At 38.2% G+C, this 27,238-nt stretch overlaps 1 protein-coding gene across 2 annotated transcripts in view; it reads right to left on the bottom strand.

Moving 5' to 3' along the window:
• Positions 1–21,560, bottom strand: part of npr1a (natriuretic peptide receptor 1a) — a 124,363-nt gene extending 102,803 nt beyond the window's left edge. Inside the window, exons 1-2 of one of the 2 annotated variants that reach the window (XM_049476449.1) lie at positions 21,026–21,560; positions 18,051–18,818 (exon numbers count right to left, since the gene is read on the bottom strand). In XM_049476449.1, the coding sequence (XP_049332406.1) occupies positions 18,051–18,801 (751 nt within the window). In that variant the 5' untranslated portion in view covers positions 18,802–18,818; positions 21,026–21,560. The remainder of the gene's footprint in view (positions 1–18,050; positions 18,819–21,025) is intronic. The other variant, XM_007228521.4, reaches the window with a different exon arrangement.
• Positions 21,561–27,238: the final 5,678 nt, after the last annotated feature.

Genomic DNA, 27,238 nt, shown 5'->3' with positions numbered 1-27,238 from the left:
AAGTGATAAGATACACCAATATTACCATAACCAAGGTTGGAACCTTTATTATATTATTTTTTCTTCTCCTTCTTCTTATATTCAATAATAAATAACACATCACACAACAGTATTTTATATGCTTTAGGTAATATTTTAAGCATGGTGGGGACAACAGGAAATGAGTAAATGATAAAAAATACACTATAACTACAAAAGTTTCATTAAGGAAACACCCATGGTGTTGATATGTGGTGGTTCGGTGGCTATTTGTTGGTTGTTGTGGTATCCTAGATGGTTGCTATGGTGTTGATGAGTAGACGCTAGATGGGTGCAGCAATGTTGTAAGATAACTGCTATGGTGTTTCAGGAAGGCAGTTTGGCAGTTTCTGCAGTATCCTAGGTGGTTGCTATGGTATCTCAGGTGGTTGCTCAAGTGTTGTTAATTGGTTGCTGTGCTTCCTGAGAGATAAAACTCTACAAAAATCTGTTGCCACATGGAAACGATGACTGAAACAAAAGCTGTATACATCCACATCACACAATCAGACTGAACAATCTAATTCATCATTGATGAGACATAAAAAATGAATGAGACATAATTTTAGTTTTAGAAGATATTAGTGTGGGTTTTTAAATGAATCTTTAGCATAAATAAAATAAAATATTGCTGTATTTTTTAGAGCTATCTTGTGTTGTAATTCTATATTTAAATTAGTATATAATAGACCTTTTCACAGTTGCTGTGTTGTCGTGGCCGGCTCTGAATAGTAGCGTTATCGTAATACAGCCTACACTGTTTAATAAACATCTTTACTGGGCTTCAGAACAGTCAACAGAACAGCTCACATATTTGCATTCTACTAGTACGGACTAAAGGTTAGTTTGTGTCTGGAATACCGCTGCCACAGCAGACAAGTTTTTTTTTTTTAATTATTGGTGTATTTAGGAACGGGCAGTAGTTTCTGCCATTGATTTGAACATGACTAGAAAATGCTTAAAGCTACTGTTTATACTCCCACATTAACTCACACCGAAGTGTGAAAAAGGTCAAACACACCCAGAACAAATCCACTGTCAGGTGGTCTGCCACATGGCTGCTTTGATGAATTACACTCCAAATCTGATCTGATCTGAGTGAAACTGAATTGTATCTCAGCGTCCCGGGTTTCCGTGACTCAAATAATTGCTTAATTTCTTGAAGAGGGTAAAGACGTAATGTTCTGGAAATGATGAACCCACACTGCTGATCAACTAGTGTTTACAAACGCAATCCCCTCAACCCCAAACCTCACATGTCTCAAATGGGCCTGATTACCATCATCCTTGTAAGGGTTGCCAAGGGCAGCAGATGGCCTGTTTATTGGAAGTGACTGAAACTGCAGGTGTGTTTGCCAGACATTTCTCTTTCTCTGCTGCACACACGTCACACTCAACCTTATCAAATGCAATAAATCAGGCAGAGTAGAGCTTAAGTGCGTGTGCGTACAAAAATAGTTTTCACTGGTACTGGATTCTTTACGATCCCAGAAACTGTTTTTATTCACACATTTTCCGTCATTAAATTAGATTTGATTACAAAAAGAAATATATTCAGAGGTCAACAAAGACAAATCTTGGCGACATTAAAAAGAAGGGCGCTTAGGACACATTTATGTGAAAAGTGTACAAACATGAAAACTCAACAAATAAGTATTTTTCCTAAGAGAATGTGATTTTAACATTAACATTTTGGTGAATTCTGAGTTTAAACAGGTAAGTTACTCTAAAGCTCTATCCGGATAGGATTAGTTTCTCAGGGGACTTCTACTCAGTGATAAAACTCTTGCATCTGGACTGCAAGTGAAAAAACAGGAGGACCAGTGAGCTTTTGGCTTTCTCTGTCACATGACATCATGTTCATTTCTACTCTCTGTTGTATTTACATGGATTTCCGTGGAAACACGCACACAAGATGTAGTTACAGTGTGTGGCAGTGGACAAATAGCTATTTTATTAAAAGCAAGGTGACAAAACTCATAGATGTGAGTCCGATGTGAGGACCTTGGCAAAAAACAAGTAGGTAATTCAGCCTGTAATTTCTTTTCAGAGGACATCTAAAAAAAAAACAAATACATGATCGTTCCGGACGGCAATAAAATCTAAAAGGACCCCCCATAAAAGAAAATTAACCCAGGACCTCCTGCGAAACTAATCCCATCTGGATAGGGCTTAAGACAATATCAATTATAGGATAAAAGTTACCCCTAGCTGCCTACCCAGATAGCAAAAGTTATCTGGCCCAGATCCGGCACAAATCAAAACGGATCTGGCCCAGAGTCCTTTTGCTTGGTGGGTAGGGACAACACTGCTTGGGAAAGGGGCACTGGGGGAACACGTGCTGAGCAAAAAGGTAACCCTAGCTGAATGGGAATGCACAACTTTAAAAAAGATTGCATGTCGTATCTATGCTAGGGTAAAAACATAGCCGACTGTTACGAATGTCCTACAGAAAGAAGCTCTTCCTCATCCTTTCTGCGTTTGACTTCAGGGAAAAAAAGAGCTTCCCTGACAGCAACAGCGAGAAGAGTCCATTGTTGGGATGGCTAAGGGTCCTTAACAATTGTTCTGGCATTATGGACCTCAAGTTTGAAAGCTTGCTCTAAATGATGAACTCAGCTTTACACAATGCCCTCTGGAGAGCTCACCTGTCAATGGTGCAGATATGGCAGTTTCACAGCACCTTGGAGGGCAGTCTGAAGTCCCTCAGGCACTGGAGATGGTGGTGACACTAATGCGTTTTCTTCCCTCGTGGAAATGATGTAGTAAGACCATGACAGGTCCTGTGAGATGTGAATTCCAAAAGACCTTAAGTTTTCTACTCTCGCCCCTGAAGCTCCATTGAGCCAGTTACTATGTGTGAACATCTAATTAAAGAGCTCACTCAAATAGTCACAAGAAAAAGCATGTTTTAAAACAAAGGTCTGTAAATAGCCATCTAAAACCATTAGAATGCAAACTGCAACAAACTACAATAAAAAAATATATAGGCACTTAATATAAGTGATAATATTTGATAAAATGTCTGCAAAGCCAAAAATGATCCAAATAAATTACCTACTCTTCCTTACAGGTCGGCAATGAACAAAGCCTGATCTTTACCAAGAGCCCATCTTTTAGGACACATGGAAAACTAGCAACCAGTAGGTGGTGGAATGAACTCTCCCTGAGTATGCAAACAGCATTATCCTCTGCTTTCTACAAACGGCAACCGAAGTTCCATCTCTTTCAAGAGCACTTCATCATGCACTAATATCCATTACAGCTTCTATTGCACTTACCTCTGTCTTGTTCTTTTCCACTGTTTTTTTACAGTCTCTACACTCTGATTATTTGAACTGTATACTGCTAGCAATGGGACTATTATGTGGCTTATTTCTTATAGTATCAGATCTCCATTGTATCTTACATTTGTGTACCTACACTAGCTTTGGGTGATCTGAGTAAATCACTAAACACTTTTGTATGTCGCTCTGGATGAGAGCATCTGTTACATGCTGTTAATGTAAAACAAAAGTAGGTTAAAAAGTGTTTTGTCTAAAGGAGATGAAGAATATTTCAACAGATCTGAAGCCCTCAGAGATTTAGAGAAGAAGGGTGTAGCAAATCTCCAATGCAGGAAAGGCCAGGTCCATTATAAACACCAATCAATTTCTACACTGTTTACAACAAAGATTTCAAACCACCACCACACAATCATATCTCCAGTCCTAACTCTTTCACCACAAAGCAGAAGCCACCCAAACTACACCCAAATGTTCTATTAGTTCTTCTTACTTCCGCAATATCATACTGATCGCATGGTCTGAAATTGCTAAATTAATAATCTAACAAACCGATTACATTTCCCCATTACTGAAAATAGACTGTTGGCAGATCCGTGTCAGGCTAGGCATGGTACCACACGTGATGTTTTTTCCGTACTTTAAGGGATATGACACCTTAAACTTGCAGTGGAATTACGTATGATGCATTATTGCTTCACTTTACTTGGCGTGGGTGTTTCATTAGCACAACACTGGTGAAAGTGCACATGCAATCTTCAGGCACACAACCTATCTGCAACAGTGTTAGATAGTGTTGTATTTGCCTCTATGTGTGTATGTGTGTGTGTGTGTGTGTGTTTGTGAAGTACATCATGAACATCACAGTTTCAAGGAGTACATCTATAAAAAGCTTTCATACGGAGGCATTTCTATAAGAGTAAAGAAGTGTGCATCTCGCAGATACACACATGTAAATCAGTGTGTGTGAGAGTAAGAGTAAAAGAAAGAGTGAAAGTAAGAGACAGAGTGTGAGGTTGATCACTACTCTCTTCAGCTGTACTGCACACACAAGTGAAACCACATTCAGCAGGTAAGGTTCTGGTAACAGTCCAGACTCCCCCCTGCCACCCACCTACCACCCTCAGCTCTCTGTCACACACCTACATATACTCAGATGTTCTCTGTCTCTATGGAAACAATGGCTCCCGCTCAGTGCTGCACAATATATTATTTGTTAATCGTTATCGTATTAGCTTCTTCATCACTGAAATGGCAGAAAGCTGCAGCATACGAATCAGACCTCTAACCAATCGCTGTGTTTTTTTACTGTGTGCTGTGATCATCCTGACAGACCAGTCTTTCAGTTTTTCCTTTTTTTTGGCAATAAATACATTGATGCAACCTATTTTATTAAACTGGTAGCCGTGCACACACTTGATCAAAGTAAATTCAGGGCATTATAGTACACTTTACACTTTCATTAATTAGACCTGCACAAATCTACATATTTTTGCTTTTGATTTAATGCTACATTACGCTGTTACCACATCTATTGGGGTGTTTATCACTAAAGACATAAGGCCAAGCTATGCAGTGGAAAGCAAAAGATTTAAAAACTATACAAAATCCATTGCTCACACACTTCAGTATAAAGATAATAATTAACAGATTTATCCAAAGATTTATCCAACACATCTTCTGTTGTCCTAACCACAGATAGGTAAACCGCTTTGGCAACAGAAAGCTATGTGAATGTGGTTGCTCACAGCTGAGTGCGCCCACTTATTTCACGCAAGTCATGTAAGCAGCAATCTGTTTAGAGGATAAGCTAGAAACAACCAATACAAATATCCCAGTCACTGACTTTTTCTTTATTTTAATAACCTTACAAAAAAGTAATCCAGCCTGTGAATCAAAAATTGGGATGTGATCCGATATGTGAGATTTTTAATTGGTTACACCTCTAACAGCTAAACCCCTAAATCGCTACAGTTCCCAGAATCCCAGGCAAATCCAACAGCTTACAGCTTTCCAGGTTTCCAGGTGGGACACAAGCTTGTGAATTTATTGTATTTACTGTAATAACTTGTATCATGTATCAAAATCAACTTTGATTTGTTTTAAAACCCATTGTTAACATTCTGATGTCAGCACTTTCAAAAAGTTGTGTTTCATCCCATAAGAACATTAAATCATCTTAAAAAACCTGAACACGACCCTGATCATGCTAGCCCAACAGTTGGTGCTAACACCTTTTAACAGCCCAAAAGAGTCAATATAGACCTACGACGCAAAGCTAAAACACCAGCAACATTCAGCACATCTCCATAATTGATTTATTATGTTTACATCTTCAGTAAGAAAGGGACGCAATTAGCAGGAATGTAACCATTAGGGACTGAACCCCAGGCTTCTTTATAAACCATCAAACCATACAAATGTACAGCTAATGAACAAACACACACACAAACACTCATGTGCACAGCTAAAAAACAACTTTATTTATACCTGCTATTCATTAAAAATGCTTTAAATGTCAGGAATATTCGTACATGCTTGCTTTACCATGCAGCTGGGATTCGAAAATCTGGGGAACACTTTTTAGGTATGCTAAATATTTCAGTATTTCTGTTTCATATTTTTCACAATAGTGAACAGTGCTTTTGAGCTTGTATATTGTTATGTGCTGGATACAATGAGAATTTCTTTTTTGCAGCTCATAATCAAAGACAGTGATGTATCTAGATCTTCCAAAAGGCCTAAAGTGGTTTAGAATGAAAATGTGTCTCACTCAGGCAATGCTGGTAATCAGCCAACCAAGAGGTCTTTTTTTGTTTTTTTTAATAGAAAAAGACTCTTGTATGGGATTACTCAAAGATGCTACTCTTTGTATCACCGTTTTTAAAGGTGTTGTTACACAATTTGGAAAAAGTTTTATCCAAAGTTTATATTCCTAAATCAAGGGTATTAAAATGTATCCTGCTATTGTCGGAGTAACAATCTCTACTGACCAGGCAAGGCTTCCTGACAATTTTATACAGTTTCAATATTTTAACCCTGTAATTTATTACTAGGGGTGTAAGGAAATGTTGACATATCATTGCACAACTACAACCATTTTCAAAAACCATTTTCTAGATTTTTAATGATTTAATGACTGCAAGAAGATAACAGTGTTGTTTATTATCATTATCCAATTTACTTGTACTCAGATTTTTATCATTATTATAGCAAGCTTTTTTATAATATATTCCTAAAATTAGATTTTTAAACAAACAAAATATATATATTGTGATATATTGAATCATAACTTCTGTATTGTGATACAAAGCAATTGACCAAGTTATTGTCAATATAGCCCTATTTATTACCAAAACTTAACATAAGGTGTAGTGTGGGATATCAATGTGGGCCCATGTAAAATTCTAGCTCCCACTGCGCCCAAAGTGGGTGGTAATGCTTCTATGATGTATTATTACTACACATGGAATGGTAAATGCTCACACAACTTCGGAAATGAAGTGTCCCATCCATCTGGCACTAACTGTTATGCCTCACTCAGACTCCAATTATTCACATGGCCTTGCCATGAGCACACTGACTATGGTCAGCCAGACACACAAGATATTACCTCACATGTCATCCCCAAAGTGCTTCATTTTTCATAATGTTTTCCCATGGCTTTTGGCATGTTAGTTTATTTTTTGTATTTTATGCATGTGGAAATGATACACACATTTAGACTTAAGCAAACACAATTCAGCATTGTTTTTTTTTCAGTGCACAGCCCGCTTCATGTTTTTCAGGTGTGGTGATGGAAAAGACAACATAATCTCAAACCCTTTTATTCCTGCTAAATCTGCCCGGAGCCTTCTGTAAACAGCAGAGAGGAAGAGACTGATGGGTCAGTGGTCAGAGAATGTGTGCAGAGGTCACACATCCCTCACACTTCTCCTGGCCTCTTGCTATGTCTCTACTTCCTGTGTTGGTGTTTTGAACAGAAGCATCCTTGCTGAAACAAGCCATGCTGCCAAAAACTAAGTATAATTCATTTGTAGCTGCAGGAAACATGTTAGAGAAAATTGCAAATGAAGAGATGTAGGAATGTACGTATTCCGCAGCGGCATTTGTGTGTAATTACAACAGAGAAACAGATTTACTTCCTCCATCATAGGTGATGACATGCTTTTTCATATTATACACCCTAGGACATAATAAGCTGCCAGGCTTTTCTTCTCTCTCTCTCGCTACATATATGAGCACACACACACTTACACAAACACACACACAAGCCAATACAAAACACAGCTTTTTTTCAGTAAATGGAGCTGTAGGGGTAAACATGCTGGAACACCACAGACCCAGTATAATATAATCCAGAGCTGAAACTTGCCATGCTGTTTGAATTAGCCTCTCTCCGCCTACACATAAGCCAAAGACTTACACACACACTCATAATGGGGATTATTAAGGCTGCTGGCTCTGGGAAACAATAATGGCTGCAAATCAGTATGTTCTCCTCCTCCTATTTACACATACATTAATTCTGCTGGGAAAAAAAGACAATCTGATTGAAAAGGGAAAGAGAGAGAGAGAGGGAGACAGGAGATAATCAGAGAGAGTTCAATAGTTCTAAGGAGGACTTATTCCTAAGAATGTTCTAGCTAAGAATGAGTATCAAATTTTACTACTTTCATGGTACCAGATAAATTACACTATATGTACAAATGTTTGTGGACTTCTCTTATTTAAGCTGCATTTATTGCTGACACAGATGTGCAAATGTACATACTGTACTTACACAGCTTGTCTAGTTCCCACAGAGTAGAATTCTATTATAATTCTGGAGAAATAGAGGTATTGTCAATGGAATATGGATCTCATTGCAGAATTTGAAGTACTGCCAATGAAATAAGGCTCTGACTGAGCAACAGGTGTATTCCAATATAATAGTGCTCCACCTGGAGCAGTTTTGTTAATTAAATATAACTAGAACTAAGAAATAAAATTATTGCTAATAAAATTAAAATGGTTTCCAACAGAATATGACTCTAACTGGAATAATAGAAGTAATTATATTAGATTAACACAACCCTTTTCGGCACCATGTCAAATTTAAGTATAAAGTCAAGAAGCATTGACCAGTGGGCTTTACTGGACAGCAGAGGCATATACTTTAACATAATCAGAATAGTCATGTGGACACAAGGAGAACACTCCAAACGCCTCACAGTTGGAATCAAACACACAACCTGAGGCTCCTGGAGCTGTGTGACACAATTTTTTTTAATTATAAGCAATATATTGTATATGGGGGATGAATTTGTACACGGTATATTTACCAGTATTAAATCAACACCGTTCGTGTTCATTTTACACTAAACATTTTGAGTTAACACAGACAAATGTAGTAGTGTCCTTCCACAATAGATTGGACACAAGACAAACAATCCTGCTATCCTCATCTTTGTCCATTGGGCATTTTTTTTTAAGTGCAGGGTGCCCTATACCACATCATCCTTTAAATGAAGAATCACCATGTAGCCCAGGACTAGGTCTAAACCCTCTTATACCCATATTTAACTTAAAGTTTTATTACAGGGGAAACTTATACAAACACCATATGTGTCCATTAGTTGTTTTGACGTCTTTAATATCAATCTACCATGTTAAAAATTAAAAAAGTAAAGAAGAACATTGAACGGGTACATCTTACAGCATGGCCTAATTTAAAGAGAAGGGTAAGAGACTAAAAAGGACTAATAATCAAAACCCAGCTTCAGCTACAGGTACATATAGTTTGTCATAAAAAGGCATGACATTTCATGATATTATATATACACAGCTGTAACACTTAAAAAAAGTAACTTCTTACATCTAAACCAGACTCTGCTCTGCTCAAAAACTTCTGTCTGTGCTCAGCTCTCATTTTTCTGTCAAACCCTGTCAGTCTGTCAGTGCAGCAGAAACACCAGGAAAAACAGTTCTGCCCTCTAGGCTTCCTGGTGCATCCTCAGTATAATTGCTGGCTTGACAAGTTTATGGAGCACCAACAGTGGTTATAAAACCATCATCACCATGAATGTATGTCAACAAATCTATATCTCAGTTCTAGAAACATGGTGTTGTGTTAGGTCATGCTATTGCATACAGCATTAGAGTGAAATGACAAGGATTAAATTGTCCCTGTTAAGGGATCATTCTTTATATAGAGCTGTCAAAGACTACTATTTTAGCATGACTTTTATTAATATGTGTATCCAAAAAGAATACAAACAATATAAAATATTAAACAACACTACTAATCAATACCTTACTATTAGTATGTGTAACATTGAACACAGCAATGTGAAAGTATGACATCAACAATATTGTAATTATTGTAATTGTAACTAAATTTAAAGTTGGACCATATGTTTTTAAAGCAATATTGTTAAAGCAGAATACGATTTTACATACTGTTTACATTTCTACTATATGACACATCACACAGTTCTTGTGAACACTGTCCTAGCTAAAATTTAAAAATGTGTTAATTACTTTGCAGTAATGAGTAATCTCATTGCGCTCCAGATCAAGCAATATAAATTGTCAAGCCATGTGAAACTGCAAGAAGACACATTTTTATGTAACATGAACACCACACTCCCTTGAGCTATTGGGAGTCAGAATCAAAGGTCACGGAGGGATGAGTGGTTTTGTACAAGACGAGTGAACCAATGAACACGGGGGTCTCATCTCATTTACTCCTTTCCCCCAGCTGAGTCTGATTAGCTTGCGAATCAATTCCCTTGGCCCTGCAAGAGAAATATGGGCAATAAAAGCGGAGGGCTTCTACCAGCCCCCAGACTGAAAATAGAGCCATAAACCACGGCCAAGGGGAACAAAAGTCAGGACGAGTTATGTTTTTCAGGAAATATCTACCAATCACTACTGTCAACACGCCGTTCCCTTATTAAGGCAAAATGGAGCCTGTCAACCCCTGCCGCGCATGAAATACACTGAACATGAAATATTCTCATTCAGCAAACATTTACTGATTTGCAGATGCATGTTCAGTTATGGGAACAACTACTGCAGTGCCCATAAATGCAGTTTTAGATCTCTCATCTTGGAAAGAGCCAAAATCATTCCCAAGAGTGACGTATATTTGTCTGAGATTAATTTTACGTAAATTATTGTTATTGGTTGAGGCATAATGATACACATAGCTACAGTGTGAATAAAATGTTACATTAGAGGCGTGTTTCGTGATATTTGTGATTACACAGAGATCTAATTATGCTCTACAGAGGCATGAGTTTCCTGAAAAATACACTTTCTCTTCCAGTTCAGATGATCATAATGGTGCCACAGAACGCATTTATTTAATATGTAAATTCTTATTTGATGTATAATACTACATAATAATTAAGGAACAAAAAATGTTTAGAAGTATTAAACAAGCATTTTTTCAATTCTACACAGCTTTCTTGCCTTGTTTCAGGCCCACAACAGCTCGCAGAAGCCATGTGGCATAGCCTATACTAGTGTAGAAGAGCTAAGCACTGTAACAAGAACAAACCATTGTTTGTATTTATTCCTGAGTCTCTCACTGTCCTCTCACATGTCAACTAGATTAGCGTTAGTTTTAGTTGATCAGCTTAATTAGCTTTTTGCCTAGCATCTGCTCATTTCACCAGTCTCCCCACAGCTGTTCTATTTTCCATTCGCCTGTCTTCTTAGCATTAGCTTTAAGCCTATTTTACCGCTGATGGTTTCTCCAATCTGCCCTGCTCCTTACTCCAGCCAAAATTGACTATGCTTTTAACCTTATTAGCCTTGGTTTTATATTTTCCTTTGGTAGCTATTGATGAGACTGATGTTTGCTATGTTGTGGAAGTTTTGTGGTTTTCAAATGGACCCATTTTACAGATCTTTTCAATTAACTAAAAAATTGTGGTATATACATTTTTCTCTATGTACTTAATTTCGTCAACCGACTACATCAGATTTGTATTCTAGTGCACCTTTGAGATTGACAGTCTTTTTGGAATCTAATCTGCACTGGCTTGTCTTAAGTAAATAAAAGTTCTGTAATCATTTCTATTTCAATTACTGTTGTGTTACATTCTAACAAATAAAATTCCATAAGCTCTTTATAAGCACGTTTATCTCTGATATGCTGTGCCTGCATGTCTAGTTTTTTTCACTGATGCTGATTTCTAAATAAGAGATGCTCTGGAGAAAGTGAGGAACAGGTTTAAGTTTCAGCGCTGTTTGGCTGTTTTGATGCTGTCATACTGTTTTGACTGCTCATGTTCAGATTTCTGATTATATTGAATGAAAACTGCAACACACAAAGCAACTAAGCAACCAGCATCTGTTTTCCTAAAGCCGCCGAAGAAAATATCCTTGAAGCCAGGAACAAGCATCCCAATATAACTCTCATCTAAACTAAAATCTACAAATGAGAGCAGCATGTGAGGCATGCTGTGATAATAGTTTTTGCACAGGTTTGGCACAGAGCTTAACATGCTCAAAGTATTGTTAACATAAAGCATATTCATACATCTCTGTAGTGATCTGGTTCCACAAGATCTAAATCTGACAACTTTAGCTCAACAGTCCATCAAATCCAGAAAAAAAATAAGAAAAAGAAATAAAACGCAGCTAATCAACTGTCCTACTAACAGAGTGCTCTTTATCTGACTCTAAAATGTAGAAACAACAGGAGACAATTAGTTCCATCGCTTCAGAGAGCAAATGTGGCAAATGAAATTTACTGAGGCGTGAATTACGTTGAGTTATCTCCAGGGACTTAAGTCAATTTCCTCAATTAGACTTCACCACAAATGCCTTTCAGGGCATGAAAGCACTTTCTTTCACAAATCTAACTCGGTGAATAAATGGTACTGATTATATCAGAATGAAAAAAATTAACAATTGGCTGTTGTGTCATTATCTTTATTGAATTTTCATCACCTTAGGGCAACACTGCATGCCTATTTCTCATATGTTTAACAGACAGAACACACTTTAACATAGCAACATAATATAGGAAGATTATAAAACCGGCATTTAACTAATAGGGTTATACACAGGACACATCCCAATTGTCCCACCACTATCTAATTTACTTTAATAACATAGGGCAACTAACTTAAAGTTACAGTATACATAATGAAGATTTTCTACTTTAGTGTTTTAATTAGTTAGAGTAAATAAACATTTTTCTTATTTTTCTTATTTACGAAATTAAGCATTTGGGGTATTGCACTGTAAGAATAACTCTAATATACTAATGAACATAATACACTCATACTTTATTCTAGATGCTATTCTAGTTTTCTCTGTCATTTCAGAATCATCTTCAGCTGTGTCTATGAATTGGAGCAGATCTAAAATGTTTTTCTGAGACATCTGGGACTGCTTTAGTCCTGCGGTTCTCTTTGGAAATGGTTTTAATGAAATATCTCAGTCCCCATCATTCCTGGTGGAAATGAAACATTACAATATACAGTACTGTACAAATCAAATGTTGCCATACTTCCCAGCAGTACTGTAGGCTACAGAAATCAAAATAAAAAAACATCACAAAATATTTGAATAAAGGTGATGATGACTGATGTTCATTACAGGGCATACAGTGATATAAAAACATTTGGGCACCCCTGATAATTTCCATGATTTTCCTTTACAAATCATTGTTTGTTCGGATCAGCAATTTTAGTTAAATATATCATATAGCAGATGAACCCAGTGATATCTGCTACCTACAGTAAAACTTGGTGGTGGTTCTATCATGCTGTGGGGCTGTGTGATCAGTGCAGGTACTGGAAATCTTGTTTAAGTTGAGGGATTTCAGTCAATATCAGCAGATTTCTGAGAACAATGTTCAAGAATCAGTGACAAAGTTAAAGTTGCGCCGGGGCTGGACACTTCCACAAGACAACGACCCTAAACACTACTCAAAATCTATTAAGACATTCATGCAGAGGAACAAGTACAACGTTCTGGAATGACCATCTCAGTCCCCAGGCCTGAATATTATTGAAAATATGTGGTGAGATTTAAAGCAGGCTGTCCATGCTAGAGAGCTGTTTTAAAAAGAAGAATGGTCCAAAATACCTTTAACCAGAAGCCAGAGTAATACTGGAAGCTAAAGGAAGCGTTTAGAGGCTGTTATTTCTGCAAAATATTGACGTAATTTTTCTGTTGGGGTGCCTGAATTTATGCACCTGCCTAATTTTGTTTAAAGAATTATTGCACACTTTCTGTAAATCCTACAAACTTCATTTCACATCTCAAATATCACTGTTTTCATCTGCTATATGATATATTTAACTGAATTTGTTGCATGTAGATAACCAAGCTCTCTCTCTCTCTCTCTCTCCTTGTCTAAAAGCCGCCTGAGGCATGTGGGCATATGTGTGTGTGTCATTAAGAGAGAGTGAGGAGGAGTATATGTGTGTGTAGGCATGTGTATATGGTGTGTGTATATGGTGTGTGTGTGTGTGTGTGTGTGTGTGTTGACTAAGAGGATGTGACATGTGCTGGTTGGCATTTCTAATACGCCTCTCCCTCAGTGTTCGTGCCAGTGTGCGTATCTCTAATGGCCTTGACCTAAGCAGTGCCATCTTTCCTCACCTCACAGCAGACATCAACGCACACGGCAACACCGAGAGCCTAAAGAATGATCTCACACACACATACACACACACACTCACTCCTCTACAGATAAGATGATAGAGCCAGCAATTACTCACACCAAACTAGAACGCTGTGAGAGGAACTGCAGGGAACACAGTGTAATTACAGTTCACTATTCCACAGGCGTGAAAACTCAGGAGCAGTGGAAGAGGTAAAGTTCAGACACCAGTTTTCTGCAGGGTCTGGGTGGTATTGCTCCTAAAAAAACGCCCGGGAGTTCAACATAACAGTTGTAGTATTCTGAGACTCCTAGGCTTAAATACAGGGGTAATTACTGTGAGCTAATTTCCAAACATCTCCTTTAGAGTGCCCATTATAACTGTCACAATATTAATTTATTATTATGTATCATCTGATTGTTTGACAAGATATTAAATAAATTGAGTGTTTAAATAGTTACATACAAAAATAAGCTGTGAAGTTTGTGAATTTCTGCACAGAACTGCTATGTTGTTAGCGGTGTATGCTAACTGTTGATTCTCACTTTACTGGGATAAGTGATGTTCTCTTGAGAGATTTTGTGATTGTGTGTGCCTGTGTGTGGGTGTAAATGGTGGTATTCCGGTTTGATTTTGTGTTTGTTTGTAGGGTTGTCACGATACCAAAATTTTGACTTCGATACCGATACCAACTGTAGTATCACGATTCTCGATACCAAAACGATACTTGGAAGAAAAAAAAACAATAAAAATATCTGAACATAAAATGTTTATTTTTGACTGAACTGGATTGAACACTGAACAATAGGTGCAAACGTTTTTATTCTAAAATGAAACATTTGAACAATAAACAAGTTTTGTTATTATAACCTTAACTATAACATAATTATCTAAACACTTCCTAAAAACTAAAACTAAAACCAGAGGTAATGGTAGCCTGACTATGTGAACCTGACGGGCGGGCAGAAGTTAAGTTCTGAATAAGGAAAATAAAGAGACAGAAGAACATTACAATGTTATGTTCATTTTAACACTCACTGCTCCGTTTTATTAATCAACCGTTTACCGTTTTTAATAAGCCCATGTTCAGTGTAACGATCAAGCAGGCTACGTGCCTGACCACAGATTTGCGATGGAAACGCGAAAACGTGAACATCTTGAGTTCATGTTTCACAGCCAATGGGATAATGGAGAAATAGAGAAAACCACGGGTCCAAAACAAAACTCCTGCACACTCGTCTCCGTGTTAACGTGATTTACTAGCAGTCGCTAGTAAATCTTAGTAAAGCTACAGACAGAGTGTATCTTGACTAACTCCACTAACCTGTCGACTTCTCAGCTCTTTGTAGAGATCAGGGTGCTTGTCTGCTAAATGAATGAGCGAAATATGATCAGAATTATGTTAAATAAAACTGTTACATAGAAGCATAGAACTATTATTTAATTAAAATGATTTTTAAGAACAGCTAAACACAGTGCTGCAGGTCAAACGCGGAGGCGTTCACGTGCGAGAGAGAGAGAGAGAGAGAGAGAGAGACAGAGAGAAAGAGACACAGCGAGAGATTTGCGTGTTCTGATGTGAGCTACTCACAGGTAAAGGTTCTCTTTTATCTCCTCATGCTCATATTCTAGTCCCATACATAAGTCTGCAGCTCCCTCAGTGTTTTCTGTCGTATTTTGCGGCTAGCGTGAGCGCTTACAACTAACACCGCGGACCGGGAGGTGCCGCCGCGCTTGTGCCGAATCCGCTACTTCGCGGACAGAATCGGCACAACACCCCCCGCTGTACAACTGCGGGAGTGAAAACAGCGCTAATAAATAAAGTAGTTTAGTTTCACTTTCAGTTTTCGTTATTTTCGTTATTTTATTTAAAAATAAAAATATAAATAAAAAACAGATGCCTACATCTCAGACTATTTTCCCACACTTCACTCCTCGCGCCCGTTTTGTCCACAAGTCGCGGACGAGAGACATCTGTTATTTTAGCCGTCGCCATTCTACACTCGCTGCTGCTCTGCTGGCTTGCGCGTGAATCGATTCATTTGTTCAGAACACTAAGTTTATCTGAATCCTGCCACACCGACTGCTGCGGTGTGAATCAGTTTTCTTATGAACTGAATCAAATCGCGCCTACTAATTTGACTCATTTGAAGCTAGTGACTGGGCTATATACAGTATCGAAAGCATCGAACGCTAAAGAACCGAATTGTTTGTGATGACGTAGTATCGAAAAAGAATCGAACCTTCGGTACACCGTGCAACTCTATTTGTTTGTGGTACAAAAAGTGTGTTTTTCAGGTTGTTTCTAAAGCACTAAACATATAATATAATAATTGATTAAAGAAAGGCCAATTTAGATGAACATTTTACATAATTTTACATCAATCTGCATAATGTTTACAGAATCGATCAAGTCATCATGACTGCCTGAGAGAGAGAGAGAAATAAAGAAATAGAGACAGAGTAAGAAAGAGACAGAGAGTGTGTGTGTGAGAGAGAGAGTGATAGAGAGTGAGAGAGAGAGAGAGAGAGAGAGAGAGAGAATGCTGTCTCATAATTTCCATAATGACAAACTGTTACAGAGACAACAAGAGGGAACAAGAGGGAACCTGTGTTTTTAACAGTGTACTAGCACTCTGTGTGCCTGTATATTAATATAGGCTGTCATGTTTTACATAGGCTAAGTTGATTCTGAAATAGTACATGCTTAATGAAATTAATTTTTGCATTGATTCTAAGTTCATCAATAGGTCTGTTTCTTATAAAGTATATGATATTGGTTAGGATGAAAACATTGGCCAGCTGCATCAATTTGCAAGGGTACTATTTTACTTCAAAATGAAACACCCTAAATTTATTATAATGTTTTTATTTATTTTATTATTATTTATTTGGTTAGTGTTGCTGTCTCTTCGGAGAAGTGCTAGGTTAGCAAACTGTTGCAGGAGATTATAGCTGGATTAGCTTTTAGCCAAGTACCTAAATATCTTCCCATGTCCCTCATTTATTTATTTAATTTAATTTAAGTTATTTAAGTCAGGTCTTTCAGTTTGGTAATCAGGCGGTCTTGAGATTGTCTTGAGATATATTGAGTATTGCAGAATTACAGTATCGTAATATTATTGTTATCATGGGCAGCATATTGTTCTACTCTCCTGTGATGTTGTGTTTTACCATGTTTACCAAGGCTTTCACAATCAACTCTCTTTAACTTGGTCTGGAAAACAGACGCATATAAACTTTTTTACCATATAACCTTACCATTCTCACTATTTTCACTTTTTCAAGCCTCTTTCCTTTTTTTTTTTTTTTTTTGTGGAACAGATGTATCCAGGACTTGCTTAACTGTTTCCTCCATTGTGGTGGAGTTCTTTAGATTTTTGAGTAAATCAGTGCATTCATACAAATAATTCTGGACAAAACAACACTGAACAATCTTCAACCATATCACATTCTATTGTCTATGTCACTTAAGAATACTACTACAGATTAAGTCAAGTCATGGACTATATTTTCTTTTAGTGGAAAATCTCTGTTTAAAATGTTGTGTAGTCAGGACTACGCCTAATCCCTGTGCAGGAAGCCAGGCCTAAATATACTACTAAAGTGCCTTCCACCGATTTTCCTAGAAGGACTACAGACAGGCCGCAACCTGAAATCAGCGTTACACAAAGCAGCACATGGTGAAGTTTTTGCTGGCACTGAGTCGTCCTACAGTTCTGGATAAGCTCTGGATGTCAGATTACATTCTCAATTGATATCAGAGACCACAGGCAACCAAACTACACTACACTAGACAGGTACATAGTAACAAAAGGCACATGTTCTACACATGACTTAAATAACTATTCAAACATTTAAATGGTTCTTCTTTATTTTGGATTTTTTTCTGTATACGGTTCTTATAATAAAATACTACTAAACTGCCCCACATTGGCTCTTATTGAACTATTACAAATATCACTTCACACTGAATGAAGGCAATAATGCTGACAATGCTAATAAAGCAAATAATAAAAAATCAATACTTTGATCCAATCCAAAAAACTAACAAAAGTCAATTAGTTTTAATTTTTTAGTTCTTTACTGCTACTATTGGCACTAATAGCGTCTCATATTCAGGCTTCACACTTACCTCGTCCTCGCTGGCTGATACCGTTGATAAGATCCGCGTAGGACAGTGGTTCATCATCTTCATTAAACACCATGTCTTTGGCAGTGATGTTGTCTGCAGTCATCTCTGTGTACGGCCCTTCCACTGCAAAGTAGCACGGCCTGTCATCGTTCTTTTTGTCGTGAAACATGACCATGGCGTACTTGTGCCAGCCAAAGTTGTGGTGCATCCTCACTACGAACTCCCCCAGTTTCTTGTGTGTGGGCCCCGTATTGGTTATGGACGAGTACATGTTAAAGCCCAGTGCTGGGGCCCCAGCCGTTACCATTGGAACCTCCCAGTGTGTGGTGAAGCGAGCTACAGGTGAAGAAGCATAGTCACATCCCGGCCCGATGAAGGCCCACGGGTCATGGGCAAACTTTAAGTCCACAGCCACTAGAGGAGCCACTGAGTCTGAGCACAGGCCCTCCTTGTTTTCGCTGCTGCTGAAAACCAGCTGCATGTGGTACCCTGGCAGCAGGGTGGGGTCAGAGTTCACCTTTTCCAGAGCCCAGTTGAGAGCAGGGCCCACTCTGGGCCAGGCCCACGGGTACTCTGTGTTTTGTTTTGGTAGAATGATAGCCAGAGTGATGTTCCTGAGAGATGATCCAGCGGGATGAGATTCTTCCTGAGACAAGGGCTCCAGCTCCATTACTCCTAATGACACACCAGCGAGCAAAACCAAAAGCGGGAGCCACACTGATCCCAGCAGCCCAGGCTCCATCTTCAGCATCGATCTGATCACCAGGCCTGATCACATCAAGAAAAAATATAGAATTAGAAACCAGACCACTGTATGTGGCGACGCACACCAATGGTTTGATTAGTTAATATGACTATATTAACTAACCAATCAATGTGTATATTGTATCTTGATATGATTTTACCCACACAAATTTACATTTGGTAGGCAAATGTGCCTCCAATTAGTTAGAGAGAAATCTGAATATTGTTTGGAAAGGAACATACAAATTTACTCATAGTTGCAACTGCAACTGTTTTTTTTTTTCAGTTATACTTTTAGGAGTTTCGGTTAAATGAATCTTAAAGAGGCAAATAACTTCCTGAAGATTAAATATGTACTACAAAATTATGTAGTTTTAAGTGACTTAAGGAATTGGGGAATTTTTGCTCTAGTAACAGAATAGTTATAGTCTATAGCTGTCTGAAATTCATGTTCAGGTTTCAAACTTAGAGTTTGTGCTTCAAATTAATGCCTGACTAGTCCTCTAATCAGAGTGTCTAATCAAGTTATCGTGAAGTAGATTGTGTGATATACTGCAATGTTTTTTGTCTCTTCATGAAGAATACTCCTCATAATGCTTATTTGGTATTTAAAAGGTTACTGTCTGTGTTGTGTGTATTGTTGAATCCTAAAAATGTTAACAATATTTGCTAGAAAAAATAAGAGACCACTGAAAAATTACCAAATTGAAAACCTCTGGAATATAATCAAGAGGAAAATGGATGATCACAAGCCATCAAGCTAAAATGCTTACATTTGTGCAAAAAGCAGAGTGGCAAAAAGCAGTGTGTAAGACTGGTGGAGGAGAACATGCCAAGATGCATGAAAACTGTGATTAAATTATTAATATATTATTTGAGGTCTGAAAGCTCTGCATCTTTTTTGTTATTTCAGCCATTTCTAATTTTCTTCAATATTTTTGTTTGTGGTGTCTAGAATAAAACCACAATATTCATTTTACTCAAACTTATACCTATAAATAGCAAAATCAGAGAAACTGATTCAGAAACCAAAGTGGTCTCTTATTTTTTTCCAGAGCTGTATATTTCTTTTAAATATAAACTTGTTTACATGGATGGGTGTTTGCTAGCAACACTAATCTAACAATTTTAGATAGCATACATCAGATACTAAACAGGTCTTGGTTTAATAATCTTTTTATTTGTAAGAGTGTGTGTTTTCTGAATTACTGTTCCATGTAATTTCTACAATAGTTAAAAGAGGGGGGTATTTTAAGGAAATAATTATATGCATTCATTCATACAGAAGGAAAACTTTATCTAAGACCCCATTTTCAGTAGTAGGATTAAAATTAGGTTTAGGTTTGGTGGAACTTTTAGTGGATTTTTTCTTTAAGAATGAGATGCTTGCTCAGTTCTATGTATATTTTGCTGCTAGTTTTCTTCACACTAAGAAAAATAAGTTCAGATTTGTACTTAAAAGTGTACAAATCTTGTTGCTGGGGCTGTACCTTATATAGAGGTACAATAGTGACGTCTTTTTTACACCCATGTATTTGTACCAGTTCATATTATTAAGATTATAAACATTATCATCAACTGAATATGTGTTGAGAACTTGATGATGAATCAAAATGAACCCTGTTTTTTAAAAGAAAACATATTAGTGTATAAGAACAGTGATACAGAATAGCAAATGTAGTTTTTGGCTGGTTCAGTGGTACAAATCTGTAATTCCTGCTGTTAGGAAAGACTTTGTACTTCAGAGGGAACACATCTGACCCTGTAAGATAAAGACCAATATAATACTTTGAGGGTACAATTATGAAAGGCGTACCTTTGAGTACCAGATCGTACCTCTGTTTTTAGTGTGTTAAACATGTGTATGAATATGGAGTATGCTTAGTCTAGCTATACTCCACATTTAACAGTGTCAGTGTTTGCCAGTTTTGCCATTATCGTAAACATACCCTGAAATATCGTGATATTATTTTAAGGCCATACCCCCCCCCCCCCCCCCCTTAAATATTTGGGTTAAACGAACATTACAAGTGTACACATGTGACTCTGAATGTGATTATTTAACACTAAAAGTTAACACTAAAAGGGGCACTTGTACAGGGTATAGTTTTTACGCTTTTTGGTCAAAAATGCTTTCCCCCCTATTAAAAGGACCACACAGCACTTCGCCTTCCTAACACCCTCACACTCCCTCGCACTCTGGTCTCAGGCTGCTGAAGTTCATTTGTTACCTCAGGTTCAGCAGCAGCGGCGGCGCCTCGTCTCCATTCCTGCTGCTCGCAGGTGTTTCTTCATAAACTTCAGCGGCTTTCAGAAGAAATGGAAACACCTCCTCAGAAACTTTACAGCGGAAACATGCCGCAGCTCCTCCGCGCTTCCTGGAAGCGGAGCCGCTGCAGACCGGGGTCAGTTAGGTTAGTTAACCCCGCTCTTCACTGCTGCTGTGTCCTCCTCCCTCCTCAGCTCCTTCCTCAGAGTGACCGGTAAACACGGTGGAAACCTCCAGCTCAGCTCAGTTTAGCGGGGGAACAGAAGTCCGTCCTCCTCCTCCACTCCTCTCTCTCTCTCTGAATCTCCCCGATAGAGAAGTTAAAGTGTAATCTGTAGTATGGATCCGCTCAGAGGGGGCGCGCGCTTCAGTGGTCTGCAGTTAATAAATCCAGAGAGCCGCGGAGCCGCGCGCTCCACTGACTGAACCTCACTTACAGTGGAGGAGGAGGAGGAGGATTCATGTGGGCAGCGCGCGCACAACTCCACTAACAGCAGCAGCGCGCGCGCGCGCGCGCGAGAGAGAGAGAGAGAGTAATGAGAAAGAGTTTGTGTGTGAGAGAGAGAGAGAGAGAGAGAGCGAGAGAGAAGGAGGGAGAGAGAGTGACGAGAGTGAGAAAGAGAGGGAGAGAGAGAGAGAGTAATGAGAGAGTGAGATGGTGTGTGAGAAACAGAGTGAGATATAGACTGCGTGAAAGTGGGAGATAGAGAGAGAGAAAGAGGGGAGAAAGTGTGATAAGAGAGGGAGAGTGTGTGTTAGAGAGAGAGAGAGAGCGAGAAGAAGGGAGAGAGTGACAAGAAAGTGAGAGAGTATTGTGTGTATGTGTGTGAGTATGAGGGAGAAAGAAGAGATAGCGTGAAGGAGAGAGTGTAAGAAAGAGTGAGAGATAGAGAGGGAGGGAGGGAGAGACAGAGAGTGATGAGAGAGAGAGAGTGAAAGAGAGAGACAGTGAGAGTGTGTGTGTGTGTGAGAGAGACAGAGTGATGATAGATATATACAAAGAGTGAGAGAGAATAAGAGATACAGTAAGAGAGGGAGATAGATAGATATGTGTAGGTGTGTGTGGGTTGTGGATTAGATGTGTTTGTGTGGTTTGAAAATGATATGTCTATGTGGCTTGAACGGAGTGCGGGTTTGGGTGTGTAGGAGTTGGTGGTGGAATGGTGGATGTGTGTGTACTAGTGCATTTGCTGTGTGGCTTAAAAATATTTTTTGTTATATAAATACTATGTGTGTGTGTGTTTTAATTTTAGTTAAGTGGTGCTTGTGTATGTCGCTATATCCTCATATCACAGAAAAAAAGTTTATATAGATGTACATCTTAAAAAAAAATAAAAAAAAACGGATTTTGCGATGTATTTTTTTTCTTGATTTTTATTTTCTGCCTAAAGTGGAGACAGGCACATGGTATTTTTGGTGTCAGGTTGTGTAAAGCTGTTGTATTCATTTTATGTAGTTTTTTTGTTTAAAATTCTCATTCTACAAAAATAAAAACAGGATGATGAACACTAAAACACCTCCTCCAGAGATGAGCACCTCCCACTGGTTTATGGGTTCTAAACTATTTCCAGAAACTTGCTCATTTCAGTAAATCAGATGCAAATGCAGTGTAGAGAGGAAGGTCTCTGCAACTTAGTCACAAATGCAATGATATGTCATGACGATTGTATTGTCACATCTCGATTATTGTAATGCACTATTTTCATGTATTAGTCAGGGGGAAATGGCTCGGCTGCCTTTAGTCCAAAATGCAGCTCCCTAAATACTGACTGGACTAGACTGACTAAACAAAATTTAAGTTAAGAATCTTAAAAAAAAAAACAAGTTGATTGTTAGCATTGATTTTTAAATGTCAGTGGGCGAAAATTGAATTACTGGATCTCACAAGATTTAGGCTAGAATGTTGTGTTTCTGTGCTCCTTAAAGGAAATACCATTGATTTTCCATTGATTTCATTAATTGATTTCCATTGATTTTATGTGCATGATTAAATCTTTACCATACAAACCATTTGATTCAGAGAGATTTGGTGAAAAATGCTCAGTTTAGGAGAAGGTCAGTTCTAGAGTGACGTTACCACAAAGCCTCATTAGACTGTTCCATACGTGCGACCAATAGGCTACTGAGGAGGACTCATTTTCATTGGACAGGCCTACTGAGGACCTATTCTAGATTGACTTCAGCCCAGGCTTTGAAATGTACTGTATCCAACATTGGAAAATAAATGGTGGATATCTGTGGCTTCTTCTTTAATATATTTGTGTTTGTTGAGGAGACTTGTGTGAAAATATGTGATTGGCTAAAATGGTGTGGAATAAATAACGGTGATATTACACATTTTTTTCCAGTGTAGTGTCAATCCAAGTAATATATCTAATAGGCAGGTCCCTGTACTGACATGGATACTACTGATGCTCACTATTGCTGCATTTGAGTGCTCATTGGAAGGGTGTATATATTGTATAAACAACTTTATACAACTCCATACAACTGCACTACATTCAGGTGCTTGTCAGAAAATCTGCCTACTAAGTATGGAACAGTGACAAACTATGCCAAAACCGTTACATTGACAACAAACTGTGACATTGACAACAAACTCAAAATATTGCAAAATATTAAACAAATTGAAATAATATTGAACAGTTAGGCGTTGGAGTGTAATTACATGGTAATATTATTAAAAACATATTTGTATATGATCAAAAACAAAAAAAGGTCACATATAGATCATATCATGTAAACGTGTGTGTTATCCATAATCCATTAGTTTTCTGCTTTTAAATATCACATTATTGGGAATTCAAGTGCAGTTTACAAGGGGTACAAATGGCATTTCTTAGTTGCAGTGGGTTTTTAATGTTTTTAATGACATGTCTACTGATCACAAGTAAATACAGATGCTAGAATTGTATATTTGACTCTTTTTAGATAAGCGTTAAATAAATTGTCCAATAAATTCCCTATTTATTAATTAGCAATTGCAGCATGATCTGCCATTATGTGTCTACGAGGAGCAGAGAAAAACAACAGAAATGTTCTACACATGAATCATTTTTTTCCACATTCACAGCTGTGTTTTCTTTAAGCAATACTTAGTATCATTTTATTTGTTATTGTTGTACTTCAGTATCAATCTGCCCATCTTTAGTGTCTAGTGTGTGTGTTTGGGGGAGTGGGATCGATGCGTGTTTGTGGTTTGAGAAGGATTGTGACTCAGCTCATGTGCGTCTGGATGTGTTTACTGAAACTTCCGTTATTGTCTGCTTTCCTCGATTCTGCCTGATCTCTATCTTGTGTTCTCAGTAATTGGCTGGCTACCAGATCAGGAAGAGTCTAGGAAAGGATTTCAGTGCAGTATCAGTAAACCAGTAAGAATGGCCAGTCTTTCAATCTAAACATGAAAACATATTTCTAAAAAAAAATGATCCCAGTACACAAATTGACACACATCTGCTATTTACTTATATACAGCTTAAAATTTACTGGTTAAAACAAGTTATGTAAGAATATATATTAATAAAATTTGTTTTGCAATTTTGTAGTAATTAACACAGTGTCGATTTTTTTTATGTTTAGTTTACAAGATTGGTGTCAGACAGTTATTAATTTTGTGTTGTTTTTTAAAACTCTGCCTACTATATGTAACTGTTGTATTCCCATGGTTATGGTTGCATAAAAAGTCATTTTTTTAACTATGACAATATTCCTTAATTTTTTATTGGTTACATTATTGCAATATATTGGATTATATTCTGAATTGCAACATGATGCAAACATGACATTTAACAAAAAAGAAAATCCAATTATATTTAAAATGTAAACATCAGGGTTAGGCCATGCCCACTTCTAGTTTAATCCTACTACAGATACAGTTGAAGGAAGTGACTTTGTACATTTTTTATGCATGCACTGTGCCTTTTGTGTTCAGATACAAAATGATCTGAATCAGGTAATAATTGTACTAATCCTGTACATGTAAACGCAGTTAGTCTCAGCTGACTGAGCAGATTTTTACAGCTCTATCTGGTCCGTAGGACAGCGTCCACTAATAAACTCACACACTTTAGTCATTGTGTAACTGAGTAGAGCTGAATTTCAGTCTGGACGCACAGTGGAGGCCCGGCTGACCTCCTCTAGTTTAGTCACATGCTCCTTTTCCTCTGCATTGTTCTGTGTTTTTCCCCCTTCCTCTCAATTAAAAGGTTCTATTTTGGTTGAGTCCATTAAGCTTTTATTGGCTCCTGCACACCCCCCACCCATCTCTCTCTCTCTCTCTCTCTCTCTCTCTCTCTCTCTTTCCATCTCTGTCTCTCTCTCTCTCTCTCTCTCACTCTCTCTCTCTCTTTCCATCTCTGTCCAATTCAATTTAGTTCTCTTACTTTCTCTGACATACTTCTCTCTCCCTCTCTCTCTCACAATTTTTAAAACTCTCTCCCTCCTCTTCTAGCACCACCATCTCTCTCTCTCTCTCTTTTTCCACCTCTGTCCCTCTTAATTTAATTCAGTTCTCTCACTTCTCTCTGACAAACTCTTTCTCTGTCTCTCTCTCCATTTTTTTAATCTCTCTCTCCTTCTTCTTGCCCCACCATCTCTCTCTCTCTCTCTCTCTCTCTCTCTCTCTCTCTCTCTCTCTCTCTCTCTCTCTCTCTCTACCCCCTTCTGTTTTTCATCTCTCCTATCTCAACAAACAGCCCTGAGATCAATAAGGCTGAAGGAGGCAGACGGGATGGTTTCAGGGACGATGTGTGTCGGACTGGTCATGGCCGGCTGTAAATAACGTCTGTGTGTGTGTGTGTGTGTGTTTGTGTGTGTGTATGTTGGAGACACCATAGAGTGTGTGTGTGCTGCTCTTTTTCTCTTCCTCGACAGGAGGATGCCTCCCTCGCTGCTGTAACACTCCTGCCAAACTCCCCTGTGACCCTTCACTGCTGACTACTGATTGCTCACGCAGCTTATCCTGCTTATCCTGTGTCCTGTGAACCCCCCACCACTCAAACACACACACATATATTTCTTTTTACCTTTGAGTACAAAATATCTACATATAATATGTCTTAAATGAAAAGCATATATTTACTCATTTTAGAGCATTTCATTTGATACACACACATATTTTTCAAGTTGTTTTTTATTTTTTGACAAAATGTGTATCACTCGTGAGTCGTGACATGGTGTCGCAGCAGGTAGTGTGTGTGTGTGTGTGTGTGTGTGTGTGTGTGTCACACAGTTCCAGGGGCCCGGGAGTGGGTTTGATGTGAGGAGTTTGGTGTGCTCTCCCTGTGTCCCTGCAGGTTTCCTCCGGGTATTCCAGCTTCCTCACGAAAGGACACAATAGGTGGATTGGTCAGGCCACGTTAATTCCGGGTATGCTCCAGTCCCACAGCGACCCTGACCAGAACCGAGCTGATAAGAAGAAGGATGGATGAATCCGGCAGTTGTTCTTTACATAGTGTCATAATTTCACGATGAATGGAACGAAACATAATATTTTCATCTTGGAAAGTATTTTTTATGGCCAGAATATGATGCTACAATGATGATATACATCCAAGCCCATAGCAATACATGCATACATATATGCAACCATTTTCCTGTGTCTGCACATGCTTTTCAGAAGATGAAAGAAAACTGTCCATGTTCATTTACTTTAGTGTGATATAAATCACTGTAAGTAATCACAGCATGTTCCTGTACTCACACGTAAATAAACCACCTAAAGAGCTGTGCTTGAAAAATGACTAGACTTAAAGTGGATCAAGTGCATGAACGCAGAACGCAGCATGTGTTTCCAAAACAGGATGTCCCTCTCTCTCTCTCTCTCTCTCTCTCTCTCTCTCTTTCTCTCTCACTCTCCCTCCCTCCCTCCCTCCCTCCCTCCCTCTGTTTGCCTTTTCCACATTGTTATCGATGCCATACCTTACTTTTTCCTTTTTTCAGCACATCCTCCACCTCCCTCGCTCAGAGTTACATTACTCACTGCAGTTTATATAGAACTGAGCAGTCCTCAGGCCAACCCACACATTTACACCTCATGCGTGTAGATGGACCTAATGAATAAGTATGTATTTACCGCTCTACACTGGAGGAGCACACACTGGTTTGTTTTTATTCAGGGTCAGAATGTGGGTTTACTATGTGCTCTCTCTCTCTATATATATAATCTTGGTGCCTT

This window comes from Astyanax mexicanus, chromosome 3 (genome assembly GCF_023375975.1).
Source record: "Astyanax mexicanus isolate ESR-SI-001 chromosome 3, AstMex3_surface, whole genome shotgun sequence".
Classification (NCBI taxonomy): domain Eukaryota; kingdom Metazoa; phylum Chordata; class Actinopteri; order Characiformes; family Acestrorhamphidae; genus Astyanax; species Astyanax mexicanus.
Note: the sequence above shows the minus strand (reverse complement) of the source record. Positions and strands in the feature narration are given on the sequence as shown.